Raw genomic sequence first — 19,300 nt, 5'->3', positions numbered from 1 at the left:
GTAATGAAGCTCTTCTTTTTCTGCTGGAATATAGTCTTATTATAAAATTATCACAGAATTCCTAAAAGAATGCTATGTAGGAAGCTTCTGAATTCTACTTGAAAGTTGAATCTCATGTTTAAGTCTTCCCTGGTGACTTCTATGGAATCTTGATGTACCTCCGGCTCCTCTTCCTTTCCTCATTCACTACCCAAGAACCAAGCATAGTGTAGACTGAATTATTTCTGCCATCTTAGGGCATGTCTGGACACTGGGTTTTTGTGAGTCCCCAAATCTCATTCTTACAGATTAGCACTTACATCGTGGGGTTCAGGCTGTGGGCCCTCTACTGCCCATGTGTGAATTGCTCCATCAGAACATTCTGGAACAGGCTCAAAGCCAGCTCCACCACCAGGGGCACCTCCACAATCACAGCAGAGCAACAAGAATGGGACCACTGAGGGATAGAGAGAGGAAAGGGTTTAGTTGTGGGCTATGTTAAAAAGAGAACAATCTGATTTTCAATCATTCAATGAGAATTCCTGAGCTGTCTGAAATTAAAATTACTATTGTAAATGCCAGGGCAATAAATTAATAATGATCAGATCCCTGAATAAGCGTGAGCTTGGAACCACCAGACTGCAGTGAATTTCAATTTGTTTCATAGTATTAAAATTACAGATGAAATCATAAGATTAAAATAGTTGATTCTTTTCCCTATCATCACTCAGAGAAGAGCAGAAACTAAAGGAAGTTAATTCAGGTAGCACTTTTGATCCTTCAAGCCTCTACTTACTTTTCCATTTTCATACATTTTTGTTTCTCTATTTTAAGGGGAAATCTTATTCAATTACTTAATTATCCTCATGAAGGTTATTGTTTCCCACAGAGATATCTTTTCTTTAAACATTTCTCACATAAATAGAGACTATCACTTTCGCATTGTCTTTTCTTCCTCATCTGTTTGAGGCATTCACTCACGTGTTTACTATTGTCAGAGAATCTTGTCAGATCATTTTGAATGAGTGAATAGAAAGAAAGAATGTATAAACAGTAGAAAGAAACAGAGAAGGACGTAGAAAGAAACAGAGAAGGACGGAAGGAGGAGTGGATGGAGGACAAAAAAGAGAGAAGGCAAAGAATTAATGAGTTTTGCTCTTTTTGAAAATCTGTAAAGCTGAGAGAAGAGTAATTAACCCAAAGGCTTATGTATAACATCGAAAGCCTTTATTAGCCACATTATCTGATATTGGACACTAATCTTAAGGAAACTGAAAATGAAAGTTAGCTATTATTTAGAGTGGTCACCATCTACTCTTTAGTATTAGTTTGCTCTGGTAGAACAAAGAGTTGACTACAAATTGCCAAGGATGATCTGTGCTCCTGTGGAGTTCTTGTTCCATTTCCTCATGCTCACATCTTCCTTTATTTGATTCATTTTGAAGAAAAAGTGTATTTTTCAACTCATTATCTTTCTCATGGAACTTTTTCTGGTCCTTACTTCTATTTTTAATGAGCCAATAGGGATGAATTTCTGTTACTTAACCCAGAATGTTCATTTTTTGAAGTGTATTTCAAATTCTAGAGGAAGTGCTCAACTTTAAACTGTTCTCTTCAGTGTGATCAAATTTCCCCATGGTTTAGATGGATCTATGTCAATGGAATGTTTCAGAAGGTGAGTTTAAAGTCAGCGAAAACCTAGTGAAGAAGTATCCATTTGTAGCTGTTGACTCATTAAGAGAAAAGAAGAGCGTTTGGGGAGGGGGCTCAGTGGCTAAGAGCTCTTGCTCTTGCAGAGGACCCAGGTTCTGTTACCAAGCATACATGGCACCTCACAACCACCTGTAGTTTCAGTTCCAAGGGATTCCTGGCACCCTCTATGGCCTCTGCAGGCACCAGGCCCACATGGTTAATAAAGGTTACACGCATGTAGGCAAAACACTCATATACCTAAAGTAAAAATAAGTATATTTTTTGAAATGAGAGAAATGAAGGCAGAACAAATATTTTAAAATTTTGTATATGAGTTATCTCAATGTACATTTTGTGAATAATTAATTAAATATGTGAGACATATTTTACTACCAAGATTTTATGATTCTACATTTGAAAAGGGCAGTTTTCACATTTTTGTATTTATTTATTTGGAGTTTTGCTGCATATACCTCAGGTTTGTTTCAAACTCATGATCCTCCTGCCTCAACCTCCCAGCTCCCTGCATGGCAGATGTGTGCCGCCACACATAGCTGCAAATGTCAACATTTGTGTTAACTTAATGACATTGTGTAAGCTTCAAGATACTACCCCGTTTCCATCATAATCCAGGGCAATGTTAAAGTTCACCTGAAACATCCATTAGACTCTATGTCTGTATTTCTGTCCATGTCTACTGTGCCATAGACTGTAGCAGCTTTCCATCAACTAGTGGTGTTGTAAAGGAAGTAGCAGTAATTATTTTGCAAGAACAGCAAAACTCAGAATGGTTAGGTAATCCTTAGAAGACATATATTGTTCAGTTGAACACTTGTCCTGTCTGGTTCTTTTTTATTAAATTTTGCAACCCTGCATTGCCTGAGATCCCTCAGGATCCAGCCTGGCTTCCTAGCCTGATTCCTTACCACACAGTTATAGGCTGAAGGTTTCTCGGATCCAGCCTGGCTTAATATTATCATTCAGAGGCTTAATATTATTTATAACTGATCGGCTATTAGCTTAGGCTTATTACTGACTAGCTCTTACACGTAAATTAACCCATAATTCTTACTTATGTGTAGCCATGTGGCTTAGTACCTTTTCTCAGTTCTGCCTTGTCATCTTGCTTCCTCTGTGTCTGGCTGGGGACTCTTGACTCTGCCCTTCCTCTTTACAGAATTCTCTTAGTCTGCTTGCTCTGCCTATACTTTCTGCCTGGCTACTGGCCAATCAGCATTTTATTAAACCAGTGTACAAGAGTATTATCCACAGCAACAGTCAGGCACAGCCTTTATTTCTTCACCATGGGAGTTCTCTATTTCAATGCCATGCCTTTCATCCTCTTGACTTTTTATATGTAGTTTTTTTTCCTCCCAGTAAATTCAATACCTGGCACAAACGTTTCTGGATAACTACATAACATAAGAGGGTGTAAAATATATTTCAACCAAGAACAAAAAAATCTTATTTCTTGCCAGGCGATGATGGCTCCGCCTTTAATCCCAGCACTCGGGAGGCAGAGGCAGGCAGATCTCTGTGAGTTTGAGGCCAGCCTGGTCTATCTACAGAGTGAGATCCAGGACAGGCTCCAAAGCTACAGAGAAACAGAGAAACCCTGTCTCGAAAAACCGAGAGAGAGAGAGAGAGAGAGAGAGAGAGAGAGAGGGAGGGAGGGAGGGAGGGAGGGAGGGAGAGAGGGAGGGAGGGAGGGAGGGAGGGAGGGAGAGAGAGAGAGAGAGAGAGAGAGAGAAGAAAAAGAAAGAAAAAAAAAGAAAGAAAAACATCTTTTTCTTTCCCCATCTTTTAAGAGGCCCATGCCAAAGGAAGCGTTGAAGTACTTACATCCTAGGACTAAGAACCCCATGATGAGCAGCCCGATCCCAGCAGGACCAAAGTGAACGTTGTCTCCAGGGGCTCTTTCCCGGTTAGTGTCCCAGTCTTCCTTATCGTAGGTTTCGCCGCCACTGCCGCCGTTTCCGCCACTGCCGCCGTTTCCGCCACTGCCGTCCCATGATCCTGTGGTTTGCTCGGTGGAAGTATTTCCACTTGTGCCACCTCCTGTACTGCCTCCACCTCCTGTACTGCCTCCACCTCCTGTACTGCCGCCACCTCCTGTACTGCCGCCACCTTCTGTGTTTTGCTCTGTGCTTGTCACCCAGCCAGAGCCACTAAGATCAATGATGACTGTTCCGGTGCAGGTCCTCTGGAGACTGTCTGTAACAAGGTTCACAGTGGAAATAGTCGTCTGTACACAGACTAGGAATTGTCAGAAATCCAGAACCCCTTTCTTTTCCCACCTCAGCTTGTTCCTGTAGTTATTCCATCAACTCAGTAGCTTCCCAGTCAGTCTGTGTGACTGTCATGCATGTGTGATTGTGTGAGGATGGGGGACAACCTCACTAGTGGATCCTCAGGGGCCTGAAACTCCCAGAGTAAAGGCTGGGCCTACTGGCGAGCAAAAGACTCAGTCTCAGGTGTCACCTCCCCATTGTCATTGAGATTACAAGTGTCCACCTACATGGCCAGCTTTTTGTGGGGGCTCTGGAGACTCTCACCAGTCTGTCTCCTTAGTTCTTCTACTTGGTTTTTAAGCCAATCAATGACTGCATTATAACTAACCTAATCATTATTACCAGCAATACTGTCTACTGGATAGTTTATAGTGTTGCAAATTTGATATTATATTTAAGTTGAATAATGTAAAAACACAGACAGATGTGAGTCACAACCCCAAGCCAAGCCATAGCACCAGTACACAAGGATAACTTTGTAGATTCCTTCAAGATCAGTTGTCCTTAGGACAAGGCTTATGCTGCTTATCTATGGTACATTGGTTTGATCTTATGGTTCATCCTACTTGAATGGGATTTGAGTATTTTTTTTCTTTAAATTGTACTCACTTTTTCATGGTTAAGTACACATTTGATTAACATAGTTCCTGACAGATACACACTTTTGTAGCAAATGGACTATGGTTTTCTCACTCAGGTACCTGTGGCTATTGCTTTCAATAATACCTAGTGAAGTCAGTGCTGTGTTAGCCTCTCTGTGCAAACAGCCTTCTATATTTAACACTTTCCCAAAGATTACTGGAAGTGGGATTATTAGATAGGAATAAGGACAGGAGTTGAGTTTGGTTTGGGCTGTTGCCAAGCCATGAGCCTTACTTTCATGGACAGAGCTCTAGAGCCGGCACAAAAGCTGGCACTTACTTAGTTAAGACTCAATAATACTTTCTGAATAAAAGACATGACAGCCACCCAGTCTCACCACAGTCTTCACAGTCTTAGCTGCATGCTACTGACAGTTTGAGCATACAGTGTTCAACATGACAGCTTTCATTGGAAAGGGGATTTCTTTACAAGAGGATAGTAATTTTTAAATTATCCAAGAATATTTATGCTTGTTTTCCTCTGGAAGGAAGTTAAATTGATTTCTTACCATCTATTGATAGTATTGTTCCTTCATATCTCTTATTAAGCATTTGGTATTGTTCCATAGTAACTCTGTTTCTTAAAGTTATTATGCCTGTTCTTGAATCAACAGCCAGCAGGTCAGCCGGGTTATTTCCCATTACATATCTGTATTCAAAAAATGCAATAGAAATTAAAGGTATCTTAAAAGAAGACTTTGTAACGTTACTTTTAAGGTTAGTTAGTGTACAAAATAATGGGTTTATTGTATCTTTTCATAGGTAAGTGTCACACACTTTGTTCTCATGCATCCTTCTTCCCTTTGCCCACCTCAGACCTGTCCTCCTCTGCTGGTTCCCCCCAATAGTTCTTACTTCCATGTCACATACACTCCTTCACCCTCCCTTCCTTCCCCCTTAAGATTGCTTATTCCCTTCTTACGATCCCCTAAGATTATGATTTTAGTTGGAAAATGCCCCTTACCTAACATTTGTTGACTGTAGACCCGTGTCCAGGTCGGTGGCTACAAAGTCTCCTACTTTGTAATTTGCTCCCATTTGACTGTTAACTACGAATGTCTTTGAACCTGGCCGGAACACTGAGCCCTCAATTACATTTAACACAGTTACAGTGATCATAGTTGCTGTGAGTCTATATTGAGAAATAATTGACTGATGGAATTCAGCTACATTTCGAACACCAATACTAAGTTGTAGATTCTTCATGGCTTCATAATCTAGAGGCTAAAAACACAGAAAGAATTAGTTTTACTGTAAGAAAACATTTCAGAGGACAGAGGAATCCTTTGAGACTAGTCAAAGTAATTTATTACATTCTTGTTTCAGTTATAAAATTGAACATAAATCCATATGATTTACCTAGTGTAGTCTTACCTGTTGGGTATTTAGTTTAAGGCGTATACATGAAAATATAAGTAAGGAAAAACATTGAGTTGCTCTGGTACTCTTCTTGAAAAGATTGAAAGCATAGGACATGAATCCTAATTTCTCACCAAAGCAGCTAAATACTTAAATTCAACATGTGATCCAATTAATATATTTGCAGTGCAGAGACAATTTATGTTAGCACATTTCTGAGAAAGTAGCTCTTTTTATAACAAAATATAAGTCAAATATATCACAGATCATTTACCTAGTTTTATCCCTGAAAAACTGTTTTTAAAAATTCACGGGGCTGGAGAGATGGCTCAGTAGTTAAGAGCACTGACTGCTCTTCCAGAGGTCCTGAGTTCAATTCCCAGCAACCACATGGTGGCTCACAACCACTTGTAATGAGATCTGGTGCCCTCTTCTGGCCTGCAGGGACACATGCAGGCAGAATACTGTATACATAATAAATGTTTGGCCCTGCCAGGCAGGGGTTAGGGATTTAGCTCAGTGGTAGAGCACACACCTAGCAAGTGCAAGGCCCTGGGTTCGATCCTCAGCTAAACAAACAAACAAACAAACAAAATCTTAAAAAACAAGGTTATAAAAAAAAAATGATGCCGGGTAGTGGTGGCACATGCCTGTAATCCCAGCACTCGGGAGGCAGAGGCAGGTGGATCTTTGTGAGTTCGAGGCCAGCCTGGTCTACAGAGCGAGATCCAGGAAAGGCGCAACCTGTCTCAAAACAAACAAACAAACAAACAAAAATTCACTTTAGGGTGACTTTTTGAATGTCAATGTATATATACATACATACACACATACATATATATGTGTGTGTGTATGTATATATATGTATGTATATATATATGAATAAATATTTTTTCTTCAACATGTTCTAAAAAATTATTTCATACTATAAAATAATCAAGCAGGAAGTTTTCTTACGAAAGTTGATATCCAAACGCACAATTCGTAAAATTTGCCAAATAGCTGATGTATTCCCCATGTACCAAATATATCTTTCTAATGTTTATGATTATTTTAAATAAAAATATTTATACAATGAGCTCTCCTGTTCATCTAAAGTTCCATATAAAAGAATTAGTTTTATTTGCAACTCAAACTACCAATTATAGCATGTAAGTGTATATAGCATAAGTATATATGCATATGCATACACACCATACTCATATTACTTCTCTATAATTATAATAAAGGGTTTAATGTTTGCTATCATATTTGGGAGAACTATCCTAGTTTTTAGGTAGAGATATTAAGAACAAATAAGATGAATAATTTTTAGAGTAATATAAAATTGTAGGGAAATGGGTTAGAAATTAATTTCCCTAGCATCCAGTTCTAGATAATATCACAGAAAAATAATTAATTTAACAGTTAAGGAAACCTAGATTTAAGTGTCTGTGCCATGTACTAGCAATGAATTTAGGGTAAGTGCATGTTGTCTGAGCCTCCATCTTTTTTCTACAATACGGATTTGACATAATCTAATCTTCAAGGGGTGCTGGCAAAGCTGACCAGAAACATCTGCAAATGGTTTTAAGCAAATGGAAGCAATAGTTTCAGTGAATGAAATTTTAAGAGACATGGGAGCGATAAGCCCACACTCCCTGAAGGAAGGGACTGAGTCCGTTGGAAATCTGCTTCACAGTGTTTTTCTGAACTGCACTGAGCAGGACTAAGGGTAAGTCTAAAGAGACCAGAGTGACAGAGCTAGGGGAACCCTGGGTCTACACTAAGAGACAGAATCCCCAGGGAATGGAAGGGCTCCTGCAGACAGGATGAAAGAAAGAGGTAGATGAAGAGGGAATGATTGTACCATGAATGGTTCGTATTGTGTGCATCACATACAATCATGAAGAATTATTGAAGACTTAAGACATTTGTCCTAGAGTCTTGTACCAGAGGCTGAAAACATTACTATCAGCTTCTCATGAGTCAGGTTTTCACTTTACATCTCAGAGGACATTTCACTTCATGTAAATGTGGTGAACAGTTGACTTAGAGGAGAAATAAAATAAGCCTTGGCCAAAGGCCACAGTGAGATGAAAAGATAAAGGTTCTATAATTCTACAATTGTCACAGTTTAATTCCATAAAAGCACGCTGGAAAATTATGATTTAATTTAGTCATCCTGGAAAAATAATAACTTTTAATTTATGTGATGAATATTCTTAAAGCATAGTGTTAAAGACTCATTGTGTTAGCATGGGTAGATTCTTAAAGTTCATGTTAAATCTGCTTTTTAAAATATTGTTTAATTGTTGGGCAGTGGTGACACATGCCTTTAATGCCGGCACTTGGGAGGCAGAGGCAGGTGAATCTCAGTGTTTTGAGACCAGCGTGGTCTACAAATCAAGTTCCAGGACAGCCAGGGCTGTTACACAGAGAAACCCTGTCTCAAAAAACATAAACAAAATGTTTAATTATTGACTTTGGGCTGGCAAGACAGCAGAATGGTTAAGAGTACATACTGTTCTTGCAGATAGTCAGGGTTCAGTTCCTAAGACCAACACTGGGCAGCTCACAACTACACATGACTTCAGCCGAGGGGATCTGATGCCTCTGGCCTCTGAGGGCACTACACTCATGGTACATGCCCCACACAGATATAGGCACGCATACATGTAATTAAAAATGATAAAAATAAATCTTTAAATAAATACAAACAAAGCCTTAACTTTAAACGTTAATCATACTTTTTTGTTCAAAGCCCTCTTATTTAGAAATGCTTTCCCCGATGTGATCTTTGGAAGACTGTATTGATAAAAAGAGTCTCAAAGTGTTAATGCCTAGTTTCCTGAAGCAATATAAGCACATATATATTCATATTAAAGACATTTGTATTTTATATAATTTTAAAGCATGTAATTTTTATTATTTCATAGACTCATTTATAAAATGTTAATACCAATGTAACTTTGATATTTTGAAAAAGAAAAGACCAGCAAAGCAAATTATTTAGGATAATTATGCCATACCTTGACAACCTTTAGAATTCCCATATTTGTTCTTTCATTCATTTCTATTTCAAACCAATTTCCTTCATTTCCAGAGATGAAAAAAATGACTGCCTTCCAGTTATCTGAGAACTCCTCATCCAGATCAATGACTCTGATCTGCATAAGCTCTGAGTGCAGTTCATTTTCTTTAATGCTGATGTCATACTGAAAAAGAAGCAAAATATCAGAGCAAAGTGGGGGAGAGAGCCTGTACCAGGCTGTCTGCTGCTTGTTTACAGTTAACTATTCAGATACAACATCCTTGCTTGCAATTGCATACTTCATTGTTCAAATCTACTTTTCCTGCTGTAGGAAGTAATTTAAGAGAAAGTGTGTGTCTACACTGGTGTTGTAAACAGCAAATGTAGCAACTACACCTGAATGGGTTCCTAAAAGAGATGGAATGTAATAAATATAATCAAATCTAATTCTCAAGAACAAATGCTTACAGATGACTGCTCCAAGTATGGGATGTTGTCATTGACGTCCAGGATTCTGATGTTGCACTCACATTCTGCAGACATGCCGTCTGCTCCACCATCACGGTCTGAGCCTCTCACGACAAGGGAATACTGGCTATATTGCTGAAAAAGACACATTGCAGGCTATGGAACACTAGGTATAGACAGTCGGTCTTATGCAGAGGTCTTTTAAAACACTGGCTCAACATTTACATAAATCCATGATAGAAGACAAGATATCACAGATGAAAATCCGCAGATCTCTCATCACTCAGTATGGAATTCGTCACGTTCATTTCCAGTGATGATTTCCTAGCATAATCTCAAAGAAGCAACGATTTTGTTAAAGACTTCATTTCTTACTCATTGTATGCCCAGAGGGAGGAGAAGTCTCTAAAGGATGAGACCGGCCAGAATGTTCAAGAGGAGAGAGATATGGTTTGTAAAAGATTCATGGCATGAGCAAAGAACCACTGAATACCCAAGGCAAATAAAGAGGTGGGAAATGGAGTCACTGAAGATGTTTATATTTTGCTGGGCAGTGGTGGCGCACGCCTATAATCCCAGCACTAGGGAAGCAGAGCCAGGAGGATCTCTGTGAGTTCGAGGCCAGCCAGGGCTACCAAGTGAGTTCCAGGAAAGGCGCAAAGCTACACAGGGAAACCCTGTCTCAAAAAAAATGAAGATGTTTATATTTTTTATTCTATTCAGAATTTAGAAGTTAGTGAAAATCATGGAACCTTCCTTAGACTTGTGCACAAACGCAATAATTCTCATTTATGGGTATAATTTCTGTACATCTCTTCATGGTCCCAGAGTACTCTGTGATTGTGGAGGGCCACAAAAATCCCCAAAATCTCAGCAACGAGAAGTGGACACAAAACTAACCAAGAAGCTACTTGCGACTGATACCTGCTGTGAAAGAGAAAACAGTTTCCTCCAGTGGAATGTCACTGGACATATCAACTACACACCAGGGCAGGGCCTATGTCCAGGAGTGTGTACTGTGTGTATGCACATTTTTATTGTAATAGTTATTAATTTTATTTTAATATTTAATATTTTATCTTATTATTTTTTGTTAATTTGTTTTGATAGTTGTTTTCTTTTGAGAAAGAGAGAATGAAATTGGGTGGGTAGGAAGGAGAGGAATCTAGAAGGGAGTTGGAGGAGAGAAAAGAACATAATCAAAATATCTAGTGCATAAAAACATTTAAATTAAAATGTTGATGTAAAAATAGGGCTAGTGAGATGGCTCAGCAGATAAATGTAGTTACCACAAAGCCTGACAACTTGAGAGACATCTTATATGATGGAAAGAGAGAACCAACTCTTAGAAGTTGTCCTCTGACCTTCACAAGCATATCATAGCACGCACATGAACACACCCCCCAGAAGTAAATAAATAAATATAATAAAATATGCAAAATTTGAACACATCCTTTTAGTTTTCCTCTCTAAGTACCCTTACTTTTAGAACCATATCCTTTTGAATGAAACCATTTTAAAGATGAAGAAATACCTCTCGGTCTAGAAAATTATTCATTGTTCGGATTTCTCCATTCTTTCTGTTGATGATGAACATTGGTGAATCTGAAGGTTCCTGTGTTACGATCTTAAAAGCGATCATCGAATTCAAGTTATTCGGCTCATCTGCATCGGTAGCATTGAGTACCATGACCAGCGTGTCTAGGAATAGAGACAATTGCCATAATTTGACAATGAACATTATTACAATAAAATATGTTATCTGTTTTCAAGCAGTGTGCGTTCAACTTTCTTCACTTTGTACAACATCAGCCTACCAATATATTAACTCCTTTCTTTACCTTTGACGTGATAAAAAGACCATATTTGAATAGGAGCCTAGACACTGCTGAAGGGGAAGGGCAATCTTTTACTTTGACTCCCTGTTTATTATTCTGATACAACTTTTATAAACAAGATGCTTATGGTGAAATAAAATAGCATTAAAATTCAGTGTTTTCCCAACTGTGCTATATGACCTTTTTTTTTTTACTGTGTGCTCTTGTCCTTACTTCCCACAGCTACAAATGAGAATTTTAATAACACCACACTCATGTGAGAATTCAATAGCAAATGAGAATATTGGCTGAGTGTCTACTGAATAATGATCTTTTAACGTGTATTATTGTACATTTTGGGCATTTAGGAAGAGGTATTGTTGTTTAGATTGGAATTGACTCTTGTGTAGATCCTGTGTAACTAGGAGATTATAGGAAATGCTTGTTTGATCACATACATTGCCCTGTCCTTATCTTCTTTCTTAATCTAATAAGTAGTTTGATGAGTGATACTACTGGGCATGAAAACATTCATTCATCTACTGGAATTTTGCTCTACTCTCTACATTGTTTCCAAAGTAATTTGCTAGTGTGCCAGGGCATCCCATCCCTTCTCTTCTCTTTCTCTTTCCCCCTCTCACTTCTCCCTCTTAGATCTATACCTCCTGAATAATCTTTAGTGGAATACAAATGGCTAATATGTAGTCCCACTTAAGCAACTGAGTGATTAGTAATTAAATTTGTAGGTTGAGGAAGTCACAGGGTAGCAACTCTACTTTGAGATTGTCAGAGCCCTTGCAGAGAAATTCTAGAGGGGAGAATAGATTCCTTAGTGCTACCTACTTAGCACCAGCTCACCATTTGAGAGATATGCTACAAATATTCACAGTGAGCCACATGCAATAACATTTATAACACACTTCCAATGTAAAAACCAAGTAACGTGAACAGAGAGCAAGCACAACTACTGAAGTTGGCCCTCTGCAGCTGTGGGCCATGCCTACAGTTCAGCCCATAATAAGTGAGAACAATTCAAAGAACTTGGCTGAGTCTATAAAGGCCCATTCATGTCATTAGTTATTGTTATCTAAGAAACACGGGATAATAAATATTTATATCATATTTACATTGCATTGGCATTGTGGTCATCTAGAAATAATTTAAAATCTATGGAGGGATATATGTAAACAAGACTTCATTTGTAAAAGGATGTGAGCTCCCTAGATCTCTTTATGTTTAGGGTTACTGGAGCCAAACCCAGCAGATAAGAAGAGAAGACTGCATCACATGTGAGTGGGGTTCTTTCAACACACTCAGGCACAGAATGAATTCTTATCCCTCTGAGCCTGTCACTACTGTGCAGATCCTGTTGGGATTTATTGCACATCTCTCCTAGGAGCTAGGCCATGAGGCATGAGTGTGAATCCCACTTTTTGCTTTGGAATTACTGAATCGTTGCTTCTGAAGGCTTTCTACAGTTTCTCTCCCAGTTGATGTTTACCTTGACCCAGCTCAGCCCAGTTGCCTAGCAACAGTAACTTAGTCATCAGCACATAGTTTCTTTAGTAGTACAGGTGACTCACTTGCATTAGAATTTTCTTCTATTTGTCCTATGAATGTAGTCATGGAAAACACGGGAGGGTTGTCATTTATATCCAAAATTTTAACTTTTAGCTCCAGTGGGTTCTCCAAATCTTGACCTTGTGCATTCAATGCTCGGCAGTAGATCTAGACATGGAGGCAAAGGATCTGTGGTGAGGTATGCATTCGTAAGTTCTTACTGAATGGAGATATTGCCCTGGTACCACATAGGATTAAGGGATACCATATTATTATTTCCCACTAAAATATGGACACATGCAACACATGTAACAATAAGAAAAGGCAAACAAGAGCACAAAACGCAACTTAAAAGGTAACTTGATACATTAGACAAAGGAAATGCTGTAGATTCTATGTTTAAAATCAAGAAAAAGTGCCAGAGGAAGGGCCCTAGAGAATGTGGTCAGAGAGTCAGAGGACCACCTTAAAATCAATGTGGCATTCTTAAGTGCTGGGGGGTTACATGGCTGTTTATTTCATTATTACTGTTTCCCTTGTGAAGATGTGTAAAGTGTATATTTTCACAGAGGTCATCTGCTCTGTGTAACAATACACTGTGCCTTAGGTGGACTGGTTTGCTGATTTGCTGAATTTGTTGGGAGACACTGTGGAGGGAAGAAGTCAAGAGTACAGATTTGGACCTGGAGGCTAAGGGATTAGAGTAGTTCTGGGGGTGGAGATGAGCAGTGTGAAGAAAAACAGCAAGGACTGAAGGATATTTGGACTTAGTTTGGAATATTTTTTTTTTCAGGGCTGGGGATTGAACCTAGGCTTTTACACACAATAAGCAAATGATGATCACTGAATTACATCCTCAGACCTTTGGTGGGACTTTAATAGAAGAGACTACAAGGACATTGGAAAGATTGTTTTTATATCATTATTTTGAGACAGGGTTTCTCTGTGTAGTCCTGGTTGTCCTTGGACTCAATTGTAGACTAGGCTGGTCTCTAACTCATAGAGATCTGCCTGCTTCCGTATCCCAAGTGCTGGGACTAAAGGCACACATCACCACCGCCCAGCTTATTTTCTTTTAGTTTTTGATTAAGAAGTGTTAGCCATGATGACAGACAGAAATGGAGACAGTAAACGGCTAAGGAGAATAAAAGGGGAGAACTCGGTGATAGGATTGAGATTGTGATGGGTGACAAGGAACAATAGGGTGGCAGACATGGCCTGAGGAAAGCTCCAGGAAGGCAGAAAGCTGATCATGCTTTTAGACTCAGCAGCGAATGTATCTGAGCCAGAAAAGAGAGTGCTATGTGTATGGAGGTATTGGGATAGGTGGCATGTTTGGGGTGGGGGGGCGGTGAACTGCTTAAAGAGAAATAAGGTGGAGCATTAGAAGAGAGGCTATGTAAGTTGTGTAACAGCTTCTACAAAGAGAGAGAGGGAGAGAGAGAGAGAGAGAGAGAGAGAGAGAGAGAGAGAGAGAGAGATTAAGGATGAGTGAGTTTTCAAATTTCCTTTAGAGCTCAGATGATCTCGAACAGTGTAAAGTTATGATGATGTCCATATGGAACAAATAGCAAGTAGCTCCAGGCTCATCACTTGGCAGTGGAGTTAAAGGGAAGTGTTGATTTCCACTGATTTTCTTTTTTAAGACTGAGTAAAAGCTAAAGATTTGCTCTTCCAAACAAATACTCTAGTTTGTCATGGAGCTGATGTTAACTAGCTTTTTTTGCTAACATATGAGGGAAACATTTCTGTATTATTTTTTCTCATCTATTAGGGTACCTGTGAATTAAGAAAGATCTCAGAAATCCCAATTTTGGGACTCTTGAAATCAAATCTGGTACATTCTAAGATTTTTCCAAGAATAATTTATACCTGCATACAGATATTGAAACAAAGCCCACTTACAATGAAAAAGGGGGTGACTTCCCGATCAACGATGGATGTTATATTGATTTCGCCAGTTTTCTGATTAATAATAAAGATTCCATAAGGTGGCTGGTCAATTCCTACTCCAGAGATGCGGTATGTCACTTGCTGGGTTGCGGCACAATCAGAATGAATCTGTAGAAAGATACAAGTGAAGATGTTACAAGGGCCATGTGGACTTCTAAATGTGACATAGGACAACTGTTGTCCTTGAGAATTGTTGAATGTGTTGTCTGTGACATCATTTGGGAGGCGTCAAAAACATAGAAATGTAATAGTAGGTATATGGTCAATATTGTATTTTTAATGGTAAATAGCAATATAATAAAATAATTCCATTTCTAGGTATTTTTTGTTTTGTTTGTTTATTTATTTATTTTTTGTTGTTTTTTCAAGACAAGGTTTCTCTGAGTAACAGCCCTGGCTATCCTGGAACTCACTTTGTAGACCAGGTTGGCCTTGAACTCACAGAGATCTGTCTGCCTCTGCCTCCTGAGTGTTGGGATTAAAGGAGTGCACCACCATGCCAAAACCTATTTCTATGTCTACCAAACAATGAAGAACTAAATGTCACCCTAAGAAGTCTTCATAGCTGTTGTCCATAGATGCCATAATCATAAAACATTTATAGCTCTATTTTTGTATTAGTTTTGGACTTTATGCTAGCTCTTTGTCTAATGTAGGTTATTCCTTGCCTTCTTGGAGAGTTTTATAATGCAATTATCACATAATGTTGATCTTTAAATGAAAAAATAACTTTAAAAACTACAAAGATTCAGAAAAAAATTTTAAATAGATTTTTGTAGTAACAAGTCATTTGAAACTTTTTTTTTTTTTCAGAGCTGAGGCCGAACCCAGAGCCTTGCACTTGCTAGGCAAGCTCTCTACCACTGAGCTAAATCCCCAACCCCATTTTAAACTTTTAATTCTGAAAGTGGGAAAGTAAAGAGCCCATCTCAATAAAGGATTAAAGTCTGGCTTTTTTGTTAAAATGAATGTCTGAATATAAGCAAATCTTATAAGGCAGTTGCCATATCTATCTGTATGAATGGTTGTGTTTGTATCTGTGTATGTCTCTATATGTCTATCGGTGTGAATCTGTGTGTATGGACAGAGTAGTTTCCTGAGTTTGTGTATGAAGAAAGGAAAATAGGGAAAATGATAGGAACTTGAGGTTATGAATGAGGCATGCATTGAATGTTTATAAATACAAATAGGAGTTAAGTTCTAAGCAGAGAGAGCACACACTCTGAACATGAACTGTAAATCCATCTGTAAACCATGGTCTTTTTGGAGTCTAGCATAACAAATATTCATGTGCATTATTTCTGCCAATGAGATGAGACAATATTTAGCTGTTTACCCAAGTACCTAACTTTCTTGGTTTATCCTTTTAGGAATTTTGGCTTTCGTAATGTGAATAGGGAAGTGCTGTTGGGCCATAACTTTTCAGTAGAATGTGTGCACGAAGCATATGCAAGCTGGGTCCTCCTAGAACCGTGACCCTATCCATTGTGCTGTTTGGATGCGTGCTTTGGGGTTGACACTTACTTTGGCAATTGGGTTTCTCTTTGAGTTGTCTTCACCTTCCCGACAAGCTGCAGCAAACTTGATCCATTCACGTTTCTGTCTTCTGTTGGAGTGCCACTTAATGGTACCATTTTTGGTATTATAGTCTCTTAGCTTGAACAGGTAGAGTAAAACATAGTGTCGATTAACTATTACTTATTATTGGTATTCCACTGGAGATTTGGGAGGAAGACTAATTATGTCAGGAAGAGAAGATGGTTAAGCGGAAAATTAAAAATTCTGATTACTTTAACATTTGCAATAATAACATTGCAGTAATTTTGTATTTAGAAGAATGAGGGTTTTCTTGAGTATATGTTGGCACTGCTAATCTATCTTTCCCTATGGTCTTCTCCCTCTCTCCCACTCTCCCTCTCCTTTTTCTCTTTCTTATTTTTAATTTGTTTATTATGTGATTTTTGAGATATGTTTTTTAATGTAGCTAAGGCTGGCTTCTAATCTACAATCTTCATGCCTCAGTCTTGGAAATGCTGGGATTACACTTTATGCCTGGCCCTTTTATTTCTCAGTATAGAAAAATAAATTTGCTTTTTCTTACCTGGACTTGAAATTCACTGTTAACTTCAAGCACCACCTATAAAAAGCAGTCATAATAGTTCATTTTTAATGAGTTTTTTCAATGTTTTCTGTGTTTCTATGTTAACAGATAACTAAAAACACATAAAAATAAAACCAAACAATGCAAATTTGGGCTAAGTTAATGGTAGTAGATGTTTCTTAGCCATTTTTTTCCTGATTAGGGAACTTCTCTCTGCAGTAAAGCAGTGCTATTAAGTAGAGATCTGTTTAAGTTAAATTCCAGATTTGAGCATTGCACGGAACTTGTAGTGAAGTATTGGGACATATTAAATTATTTTGAATCTAAAAGTCTAAAAAAGTCATCAGGTAAAACACCAATATTTACATGTCAAATTAATATTTCTATATTTATTTAAGGCTTGGCAAATGTACATTTAAAAGTTAAGCATTTTTTTTGCATTTATTGTTTACACCAATGTACACCCTTAAATTTTGTAAATACATTTTCAAATAAGAGGTATGGAACTTATAATTGAGTTTTCTCATAACAGCAAAGTCTGAAACCCATGTTAGCACTGATATTAAAAGGTATAGTGTGCATTAAAAAATGAATATCAATAATTTTAAACATAGTGATTGGTTTTTCACACCTGGTTTCAGTTTCATCCTTAAGGAAAATATAAATTTCAGTTGCTAAGAAGATGTTTTGAAAAAAAGTGAAAACAGAAACATTAAACAAACATGTATTTATGATCAACATGAGTATAATGAAGAGAATTATTACCCGTGATACTATGTCAGTCATTGTAACTATTACTATTGCCATTAAATGGATGATAACTAAGTCTAAGTCAATGTGGTCAGAAAAATCTGTCCATTCTCATCATTGCAAACCCAGTAATGGACATTACTATTATTGTCTCCTTTACACAGAAGAGGAAACTGAGGCCTGGCTACTAACTTATGGAAAAATGTAATCCCATACAGTTCATCCTACATATGTGTTTGTTTTACAATCAAGTATAAGATAGACTGTTTGCTCAAATAATTTATTAAGTGAAACATTAGCAAAAATTGATATTACTTCTTAGAAAACCAAAAATTACTCTTTTGATCTAACTTCACATTATGCTTATTAGTTTTGTTCTTTTGTGTGTGTGTGTGTGTGTGTGTGTGTGTGTGTGTGTGTGTGTGTGTTTGGTGTGTGAGCACATGTGTGACCAGGTGAATGCCTGTGCACATGTGCAGAGGAGAGAAAATGACACTGAGTGTTCTGATCTAATGCTTTCAGCCTTATTCCCTTGATATAGGATCTCTCAATGAACCTGGAGATACGCTGGTGGTCAGCCAGCTCCAGCAACCCTTCTGTTCCCATCTTCACAGCAGTAGGACCACAGGAATTTGTGGCCACAAAGCTTTTTATGCAGATGCTGAGGATTCAATCTCAGATCCTCATGGATGAGGATCAGCACTACTCTCATCCACTGAGCCATCTCCCCAGCGTCACTGGCACTGGTTATATGGAAACAGTAGCAGCAGCAGCAGCAGCAGCAACAACAACAACAGTGATACAAGGCAACAAAGGAATCCACACAGCTTAATGATTAGTTAGGGTGTACAACTGCAATGTTGTCTATAGAGCCGAGCTTGACTGGAGAACTCACTTACTCCAGTGAGTAGTAATTTTGGGGACCCTTCTCTTGCTCTTGCTTGTGGGTGGGACAGGTCTGCAGGACTGCCTCATTTGTCTCTTTGGAAGTCATTTCTTCATAGCTACAGCTCTTGTTCACTCATCTGCTATCTGTTACTGCGTTTCCCTTCCCAGAGTGAAGCGCCAGGGCTTACTGCTTTGGGTAACTGGCCAGGTGACTAAGAACTCTTTCCCCAACTTTATGAAGCCAGGTCATCCTCTTTCCCATGAGAAGCAACTTAGGCAAAATACCAAGTAGGTTTCACCACAGTGTCAGACTCACAATTGGATGGGTAATTAAAAAAACTGCCTAGTCTGCTTTTTAAAATGTGGTGGGTAGATGTGAGCTTTTTTTTTTTTTTTTTTTTTTTTTTTTTTTTTTTTTTAATCAGAGTATAGAATAAATTCAGATACAAAGTATTAGGCTTTTATTTTCTTGGAGCTGAGGACTGAACCCAGGGCTTTGAGCTTTCTAGGCAAGTGCTCTACCACTGAGCTAAATCCCCAACTCAGTATTAGGCTTTTAAAGACAAAATGATGACATGGAAAGATCATTGGGTTGTCAGAAAACTATATATACATATATACATACATATATATGTACATATAAATGTATGTATATATAGTAATTCTCTGAACTTTATCTCATTTGAGATGTGGGTAGACAGACTACACACGAATACCTTTCCAGTCCTAACATCAAATCCTTGTGTACCGTAAAAGGATATTGAAGTATTTTGGTCATGGGAAAGGCA

The 19,300-nt window shown here is 38.2% G+C and overlaps 1 protein-coding gene across 2 annotated transcripts in view; it reads right to left on the bottom strand.

Annotated features, from left to right (window-relative positions):
- Positions 1–19,300, bottom strand: part of Dsg1 (desmoglein 1) — a 30,982-nt gene that overhangs the window by 4,553 nt on the left and 7,129 nt on the right. The window contains exons 2-13 of one of the 2 annotated variants that reach the window (XM_036204916.1): positions 16,875–16,910; positions 16,298–16,429; positions 14,726–14,881; positions 12,844–12,988; positions 10,978–11,144; positions 9,444–9,578; positions 8,974–9,159; positions 5,573–5,827; positions 5,113–5,287; positions 3,790–3,885; positions 3,514–3,585; positions 300–436 (exon numbers count right to left, since the gene is read on the bottom strand). In XM_036204916.1, the coding sequence (XP_036060809.1) occupies positions 300–436; positions 3,514–3,585; positions 3,790–3,885; positions 5,113–5,287; positions 5,573–5,827; positions 8,974–9,159; positions 9,444–9,578; positions 10,978–11,144; positions 12,844–12,988; positions 14,726–14,881; positions 16,298–16,429; positions 16,875–16,910 (1,692 nt within the window). Of the gene's footprint in view, positions 1–299; positions 437–3,513; positions 3,886–5,112; positions 5,288–5,567; positions 5,828–8,973; positions 9,160–9,443; positions 9,579–10,977; positions 11,145–12,843; positions 12,989–14,725; positions 14,882–16,297; positions 16,430–16,874; positions 16,911–19,300 lie in introns of both variants that reach the window. The other variant, XM_036204915.1, reaches the window with a different exon arrangement.

This window comes from Onychomys torridus, chromosome 13 (genome assembly GCF_903995425.1).
Source record: "Onychomys torridus chromosome 13, mOncTor1.1, whole genome shotgun sequence".
NCBI lineage: Eukaryota > Metazoa > Chordata > Mammalia > Rodentia > Cricetidae > Onychomys > Onychomys torridus.
The sequence above is the reverse complement of the archived record's forward strand: the minus strand, read 5'-3'. Positions and strand labels throughout refer to the sequence as shown.